Consider the following 8,470-nt stretch of genomic DNA (forward strand, 5'->3'; position numbering starts at 1 on the left):
GTCTGTCTTCCCTCTTCTGTCCCCAACCTCCTGGTGCTCCCTGCCAGCAGGCACCTCTGGTTATAAGGAAAGAAGGTGAGCCTGGTGGGCGTGGCTCAATGGCTGAGCATCAACTTGTGAACAGGAGGTCACGGTTCGATTCAGGTCGGGGCACAGGTCGGGGTTGTGGGCTCGGTCCCCAGTGTGGGGCGTGCGGGACACAGCCGATCCATGACTCTCGCTCACCATTGGTGTTTCTTTCTCTCTCCCTCTCCCTTCCTCTCTGAAGTCAATACAAATATATTTAAAGACCAAAAAACAGGAAAGGAGGTGGGCTGTGGATTTGGCCAGGCTGGAGCCACGGGGTTATTGTTATGATGAAGATGGATCCTCGTTCCTTCCCGTGACTTCACTGGGCAGATCTCTCCTCACCCAGCCACTCCGCGCTGGCCACCCCACTGCTGGGGCGCCGTCCAGGGCAGCCGGGCCTCGGCTCCCCCGGGTTCACACGTGTCTCCCTCCGCCTTCTCCTCAGGGGCCGCGCTGGGGTCCTCCCTCATCCTCTGCGTCGGGGGGCTCATCTCTCAGGCCCTGGGCTGGCCCTTCATCTTCTACATCTTCGGTGAGTGAGTCACTCACCCTCGATGCGGCCACATCCCAGCGTCCTGCCACCTTCCTCCCGCGGGACAGGCCCGGTCCTCCGTTACCTGGAAGGTGGCGGGAACGGGAGGGGGCGGTGTCTTCGTCTCGTCCAGGAGGGGGCCGTGCTCAGGTGTCTGCAGAGGGTGACCGATGGCCGTCGCTACTGGAGGGAGGTTAGCTGGACAGCTGTAGCTCAAAGGGGATTTGTAGAGCCCGGCCGGCGTGGCTCAGGGGTTGAGCATCAACCTATGAATCAGGAGGTCACGGTTGGATTCCCCATCCGAGCACAGGCCCCAGTTGAGGACTCAATCCCCAGTAGGGAACATGTAGGAGGCAGCTGATCCATGATTCTCTCTCATCATTGATGCTTCTATTCCTCTCTCCCTCTCTCTCTTTCTAAAATCAATAAAAATATATTTATAACAAATTAATTAATTTAAAAAAGGAGATTTGTACAAGAATTGATAGAGCCATAGCCAGTTTGGCTCAGTGGATAGAGCACTGGCCCGTGGACTGAAGGATCCCGGGTTTGATTTCGGTCAAGGGCATGGGCCTTGGTTGCAGGCACATCCCCAGTCGGGGCGTGCAGGAGGCAGCTGATGGATGCTTCTCTCATGGATGTTTCTCTCTCCTCCCTTCCTCTCTCTAAAATCAATTTTAAAATATTTTAAAAAATTGACATGAGGTGGGAACGCTGACGTCCTTGGGATGGAATAACCATGAATTGGCATGTGTGCGCGTGTGTATGTGTGTGCACATATGTGCATGTGTGCACGTGTGTGCAGGTGTGTGTGCATGTATGCATGTGTGCACGTGCACGTGTGTGCGTGTGTATGTGTGTACAGGTGTGTGTGCACGTGCATGTGTGTGTGTATGTATGTGTGTACAGGTGTGTGTGCACGTGCATGTGTGTGTGCATGTGTGTACAGGTGTGTGCATGTGCATGTGTATGTGTGTGCGTGTGCATGTATCTATGTGCAGCCTGCATATAGGAATCCCTATGAATGTGAACTGAGTGAAAGAGTCCGGAAAGAGCTTCGCAGAAGTCCCCAGCCTGCAGAGGGGAGTGGGGCTCCCAGCACCTGCACCCCTCCCCCGCCCCCACCCTGCAGAGGTGAGTGGGGCCCCCAGCACCTGCACCCCTCCCCCGGGGCCCCCGCAGAGGTGGGTGGGTGCTCCCAGGAGGGGCCCTCTGACGTCCGAATACCCACGTGGATGCGCTGTGTCCTCTCAGCCCACGTCCCCTCGACGCTCCGTCCCCCTCAAGGCCATGGCCCGCTGCCTGCCCCTGTGGGCCATCTTCTCGGGGTTCTTCAGCCACTTCTGGCTCTGCACCGTCATCGTCACGTACCTGCCCACCTACATCAGCTCCGTGCTGCACGTCAGCATCAGGGAGGTGCGCTGCCCGCGGGAGCGAGGGGGGCGGGAGGGCTGGCTCCCTGTCCCGCCTGGCTTTGCACGCACCTGTCAACCCTGGAGGCGACCTTGAGAGGCACCCTAAGGACCCCAGGGGACGGGCGTGGGGACGGGACACGCAGAGGTGAGAGGACGCCCCGGATCACAGGGCTGCTCAGGGACAGGGCGCTGCGGTCGGTGCCCCTAACCGCTAGGCTACCCGACCACACCTCATTCTTTTGGGGGGTTGTTTGTTTGTTTTGTTTATTTTGTTTTTCTCTCACACCTCATTCGTAATTCTTCAAGTTCTCTCAGGGATTTATACTGTGCCCTCACCGGTTTGCCTCAGTGACTAGAGCATCAGCCTGCGGACCACAGGGTCCCGGGTTCGAACCCTGTCAAGGGCACATACCTTGGTTGCAGGCTCTTCCCCAGCCCAGGCCCTGGTCTGGGCGCGTGCAGGAGGCAACCCATCGATGTCTCTCTCTATCTCTCCCTCTCTCCCTAAAAATCAGTGGAAAATTATCCCTGGGTGAGGCAGGTGCCCGGCCTCTCCCCTGAGACGGTGACACTAGTTCCCCTAAAACGGCTCAGTGTCCGGAGGGGCTGCCGTCCCTGGGACGCGGTCTCACCCGTTGGCTTCCTGCCTGCAGAGCGGGGTCCTGTCCGCCCTGCCCTTCGTGGCTGCCTCCACCTGCACGGTCCTGGGGGGCCAGCTGGCCGACTTCCTTCTGTCCCGGGACCTCCTGAGGCTCCTCACCGTCCGGAAGCTCTTCTCAGCCCTGGGTAAGGACAGGCCCCGGGCTCGGGGGACCCACCCCGCTCCGCGTCTGGTCTGAGTGGGTCCTGACCATCCGCCCCGCCCAGGCCTCCTGCTCCCGTCGCTCTGCGCCGTGGCCCTGCCCTTCGTGGCTTCCAGTTACGTGACCACCGTGGTTCTGCTGATCCTCATTCCCGGGACCAGCAACCTGTGCGACTCGGGGTTCATCATCAACACCTTGGACATCGCCCCCAGGTGAGACCTTACCTGCTGGCTCCGCCTCCAGGCCGCTCGCTGCAGGGGCGTCGGGCCTCCGTCCTGTCATGAGGCGGGTTTTTGTTTGTTTGTTTTGAACTACAGTGGGGCCTTGACTTACGAGTTTAATTCGTTCCGTGACGGAGCTCGTAACTCAAATTACTCGTATGTCAAATCACTGTGATGTTCACTGCGCCAACTAGCGGTGGGGTATCTGAAGCTGGCTCATAACCCGAATTTTAGCTCGGAACTCAAAGCAAAAAATCGGCTGAGAGACGGCTCGTATCTCGAAAATCTCGTTAGTCGGGACACTTGTAAGTCAAGGCCCCACTGTATGTTTTTATTGATTATTTTTTAGAGAGAGAAGAAGAGAGAGGGAGAGAGAGAAAGAAACATTGATGAGAGAGGAACATCACTGATTGGCTGCCTCCTGCCTGACCCCTATCAGGGATCAAGCCAGAAACCCGGGCGTGCGCCTTTATCGGGAATCGAACCCTGACCCCCTGGTTCGTAGTTGGATGCTCAACCAATGAGCCACGCCAGGCGGGCAAAGGCAGTTTTATTTTTTTTATTTTTATATTTTGATTGACTTCAGAGAGGAAGGGAGAGGGAGAGAGAGAGAAGCATTAAAGATGAGAGAGAATCATTGACCAGCTGCCTCCTGCACCCCCCACACTGGGGATGGAGCCGGAACTTGGGCCTGTGCCCTGACTGTTTTGGCCAGGAATCGAACTGTGAGCTCCTGGTTCATAGGTCAACGCTCAGCCCTGAGCCATGCCGGCCGGGCCTGGGAGCTCCTCATGCCCCCCACGCCCAGTCCTCACAGCCCCACGAGGCAGGCGGCCCTCTTGGGGCACAGACGGTCAGGCGACGTGCCTGAAGCCACACCAAGGCAGAGCCAGGTCTGAACCCAGGCGTTCTGTCTGGAGCTGATTGTCCTGTCCCCTCCGCACACCGCCAGGCAGGCACCTGGGCCCCGGGGACAGCGTGGCTCCCTGCTTCTGGTTCTGGTGGCGTCAGGGCTGGCACAGGTGTATGTGGCCCCAAATGTCTTGGGGCGAGTGAGACACCGCCCGCTCGGAGCTGAGTGGCGGGAAAGCCGTCTTTCCGCCCGAGGAAAGGCCGCCATGTGCGCTGGCGTCCAGCCCGTGCCGTCCTCTCCGCAGGTACGCCAGCTTCCTCATGGGCATCTCCCGGGGATTCGGGCTCCTCGCGGGCATCATCTCCTCCACGGCCACCGGGTTCCTCATCAGCCAGGTGGGCAGCGCTGAGTGTGTGCGAGCGGCAGGTGCTGTTTTGGGCCCGGGGGGCGCACAGTAGGGCCTCTGCACTCCGGGACTGTGTGGTCTGAGGGCAAGGCGGGCACGGATGCTGACACGCTGCTCTGCTCCGAGCAGGACCGTCCATGGGCTCCGAGAGCTCAGGTTCCCTGGGGGGTTGAAGGGGGGGAGTAAGAGACAAATTTCTAAAAATGAATGACGTCAGGTTGATGGAAACGAGCGGTTCGGGCAGAGAAAAGCGGCTCAGGGTGAGTTCCGAGAGATGCAGACGCAGGTGGAGGTTCGCGGTGACGCCAGCGTGAAGGGCAGGTTTCTTTTTCTTTTTCAACCCTCAGCCGAGGACATTGTTCCCATTGGTTTTCAGAGAGAGTGGAAGGCGGGGGAGAGACAGAGAGACACCCCGATGTGAGAGACACTCAATTGGTTGCCTCCCACACACCCCTGACCAGAGCCCGGAGCCTGCAACTGAGATATGTGCCCTTGACTGGAACCGAACCCGGGACCTTTCAGTCCTCAGGCCAAGGCTCTAGCCACTGAGCCACACCAGCTAGGGCATGAAGGGCAGATTTCAAGGTAGGAGAGGAAGACGGGCGAGGGATGGTGAGGAAGAGGCCGCTCAGGAAGGCCGGTTTAAAGAGGTTCGTCCTGGCGGACACGCAGGGGGCGGGGCAGGAGGCTGGCTCCACAGGACGTGGGCGGAACCCAGACTGGATGGGAGGACGAGAGTCAACGTACACAAACATTTTCTTTTTAAAAAAAATATATTTTTATCGATGTCAGAGAGGAAGGGAGAGGGAGGAAGAGACAGAAACATCAGTGATGAGAGAGAATCATGGACCAGCTGTCTCCTGCACTAGGGAGCCAGCCTGCAACCCGGGCCTGTGCCCTGACCGGGAATCCAACCGTGACCTCCTGGCTCATAGGTTGATGCTCAACCACTGAGCCCCGCCGGCCGGGCATGAGGATGAAATCTTAATGATGTCCTTTTAAGCATAATTTTCTATGAGGAGTAGGGCATGTTCATGACTATTGAGATCCGAAATCCAGAAAAACATTCACGTCGGTGAATTAATTCTGGTTTAAAGGAAAACAGAGTCGTTTTCCTTCCAAGATTCATGAAACCTTCTCCGATAACCCAAGACACGTGGCCGTGGCAGGGGATGCCCTGTGCTCTCTGGGGTCAGCGTGTCACCCCAGCACGGAGGGCTTCCGGCCCTGGTGGGGAGGGGACCCTGAGCACGACCCTGGCTTTCTCCCCAGGACTCCGCGTCCGGGTGGAGGCACGTCTTCTTCCTGGCTGCCGCCGTCAACCTGTTCGGCCTGGTGTTCTACCTCACGTTCGGGCGGGCGGAGCTCCAGGACTGGGCCAAAGAAAGGCCCCTCACGCGCCTCTGAGGGCCCCGGCGCAGACGTCGATGTGGGATGCGGGCCACCTGCTTCTCAGCGTTTTCTTACTCATCTTCACTCTTCACGTTCTTCACGGCCGGCTCCGCAGGTCACACCTCCGAGTGTGAGTCAGACTTTCCTGGGAAGCCTCTGAAACATGCGGATGTGTGGGCGCCGCTCCAAGAGCCCGAACGCATGGGTCTGGGGAGCACCCCGACATCAGTGAGTCTTAGACACTCCCCGGGGCTCTCACCCAGCCGGGCTGGCAACAGCTGGACACGCTTGTAACGCCAATTCCCCTGCCTTTGTTTTCTGTTTTGGTTTGTTTTAATGTATTTTTATTGGTTTCAGAGAGGAAGGCAGAGGGAGAGGGAGATGGAAACATCATCGATGAGAGAGAATCATGGATCGGCTGCCTCCTGCACGCCCCACACAGGGATCGAGCCCACAACCCGGGCCTGTGCCCTGACGGGGAATCGAACCCTGACCTCCTGGTTCCTAGGTCGATGCTCAACCACGGAGCCACGGGCCGGGCACTTCTCGTTGCCTTTGACTTTCCCTCTGGGACAGTGCCAGGCGAATAAGCCTCCCTGTGGGAATAATGACTGGTTAGTTCTTCCAGGGGTGAGATCTGCCGGGACCCGTGCCCATGTCACTGAGCCGCACCCAGGGCAGCGCGTGAAACCGTAACCCCAGCAGGAGCAGGCCTGTCGGGCTATAGATTGTGAAACCTGGGTGTTTATTCATGGGGTTCCCGTCTATTAAAACTCGGACGCTAAAATGAAAGAGACCCTGTTCCAGTTATTTGGGATCCTCCCATCAGGCGACACAGGGGTTGCTCCTCCTGGCTGCATCCCAGGAGTGGCGACCAGGACACGACCAGGACACGACCAGGACACGACCAGAAGACCCCCGGCCGAGGTGAAGGAGTGCAGAGCGGAGAGAGAAGGCGGGACCGGAAAGCGGGCGCCTGCGAGCAGGAAGGAGGTGAAGCGGGTCTTTCGGGAATGGAGTCCGCGAGGGTCTGAGGAAGGCCCAGCGGACACCACTGTGGAAGCCGCTGGCTTTTGATTTTTGAGCCCATGCGGGGGCCGCGGGCCCTCGGAGTGGCCCCCGGAGTGCAGAGGCCTCGCAGAGAAACAGCCGACAGCGGGGGTCGGACACCTGCACCCCAACGCCAGCCTTCCTCCGGTTACAACACGGGTGGTCACTTGGCCTCGGACTTCACATGAGGGTTCGGAGCCTAATTAACAAAAAGCTTTCAAAACACAACGGGGGCCCGAGCTGGTGTGGCTCAGTGGATAGAGCGTCGGCCTGCGGACTGAAGGGTCCTGGGTTCAATTCCCAGTCAGGGCACAGGCCCGGGTTGCGGGCTTAATCCCCAGTGGGAGGCATGCAGGAGGCAGCTGATCAGTGATTCTCGCTCATCATGGATGTTTCCATCTCTCTCTCCCTCTCCCCTCCTCTCTGAAATAAATAAAAATATATTTAAAAACAACAGCAACAAAAAAACCCCACAACAGGCCACAAAACACCCAGGGCTGCGGCGCCCCCAGGTGTGCAGAGGATTGCGGGAGGAGTCTGAGCTCACCCCACCATCCTGCAGACGGCCCCACCTCTCCCCTAAAATCGCTGATGAGCTGATCACAGGCTCTGATTAAACGCAGCAGCAACCGGGCAGGGCCCGCCCTCCGTGCACCGTGGCCCCCCCTTTCTGGAGGTGCCCGGACTCTGCACCTGGACCCCCCATGGCCAGGCCTCCTGGGTCCCCAGAGTCCCTGGTGCCGGACGGGACCCTGGCCCCCTGCTAAGGCCGGTCCTCCTGCTGACGTTACCACGGAAACTCCCTGCTCTGGGCCTGGCCTCCCTCCTCCTCTCGCCAACGTGTTTTCCAGGATCAGCCTGGGCACCACGTGCCTGCCGCTGGCTCAGCAGGTCGGGGTCACCGTCCGCGGCCCCTCCCCTGCCCACTCAGATTCACATTTCCCGCTGCCCTGGGTTCTGCTGGCTCCCTGTGAGCCCCACCCCCTCTCCCCAGACTTGTACCTCCCTAGCTTGTCGTCCTCTCATCTCGGCCTTCACTCCCCCACCCGGGACTCCCCGCAGGCCCCGGTGCCCAGGCCCTGACTCCCGGGCGCTCTGTCTCCCCCCTGGCGGCTCCGGCGCTCACACTCCGCCCCAGGAAGCCTGAGAAGCCTCCCGGGCAGTCAGCTGGCCGCCTACGAGGCCCTGCTCACACCTTATTTCTAAATACATTTGTGTTGATTTCAGAAAAGAACGGGGAGAGAGAGAAGCGTCAGTGATGAGAGGGAATCATGGGGCGGCTGCCTCCCACACGCCCCCTCCTGGGGATGGAGCCCGGGCCCGGCATGTGTTCTGACCGGAAATCAAACTGTGACCTCCTGGTTCCTAGGTCGTTGCTCAGTCAACCACGGCCGGGCCATGGATGGTTTTAAGGCCCACATTCCTCCCCTGAAGATTCAAGGCAAAGGTGAACGTGAAGTTAAAAATTAAGTTTTTAACTTTGTGATCATGAGGTCAAAGGATTGGGTGAAGGCTTTGCAGGGCGTAGAGCTGGGAGGACACCCTCACGGGAGGGAGGAGGCCTTCTGTCCTGAGCCAGGCCCGTCGTCCTCTCCTGCTGCCCATGGAGTGAGCTGAGAACCGGCCGGAAGGGCCTCCCCATCACCGGTCCCAGGAAGGTACTTCCGATCCATCTGGGGACGGTTTGCTGGGGAAATCTATTTTCACAGATTTTCACAAGGGAAAGTGC

The 8,470-nt window shown here is 59.0% G+C and overlaps 2 protein-coding genes across 3 annotated transcripts in view; both read left to right on the forward strand.

The window, feature by feature from the left end:
- The window catches only part of LOC102751710 (sodium-dependent phosphate transport protein 3), a 14,221-nt gene extending 8,151 nt beyond the window's left edge, over window positions 1–6,070 (forward strand). The window contains exons 6-12 of the mRNA XM_015563503.1: window positions 515–601; window positions 694–794; window positions 1,856–2,017; window positions 2,670–2,802; window positions 2,884–3,031; window positions 4,198–4,288; window positions 5,572–6,070. Coding sequence (XP_015418989.1) covers window positions 515–601; window positions 694–794; window positions 1,856–2,017; window positions 2,670–2,802; window positions 2,884–3,031; window positions 4,198–4,288; window positions 5,572–5,706 — 857 coding nt within the window. The 3' untranslated portion in view covers window positions 5,707–6,070. The remainder of the gene's footprint in view (window positions 1–514; window positions 602–693; window positions 795–1,855; window positions 2,018–2,669; window positions 2,803–2,883; window positions 3,032–4,197; window positions 4,289–5,571) is intronic.
- A 1,977-nt stretch (window positions 6,071–8,047) lies between these two features.
- Window positions 8,048–8,470, forward strand: part of LOC102771534 (sodium-dependent phosphate transport protein 1) — an 8,693-nt gene continuing 8,270 nt past the window's right edge. The window contains exon 1 of one of the 2 annotated variants that reach the window (XM_006762907.2): window positions 8,048–8,188. The gene's annotated coding sequence lies outside the window, so the exon portion shown is untranslated. The other variant, XM_006762905.2, reaches the window with a different exon arrangement.

The sequence above is a fragment of the Myotis davidii genome, unplaced genomic scaffold (assembly GCF_000327345.1).
Source record: "Myotis davidii unplaced genomic scaffold, ASM32734v1 scaffold217, whole genome shotgun sequence".
NCBI lineage: Eukaryota > Metazoa > Chordata > Mammalia > Chiroptera > Vespertilionidae > Myotis > Myotis davidii.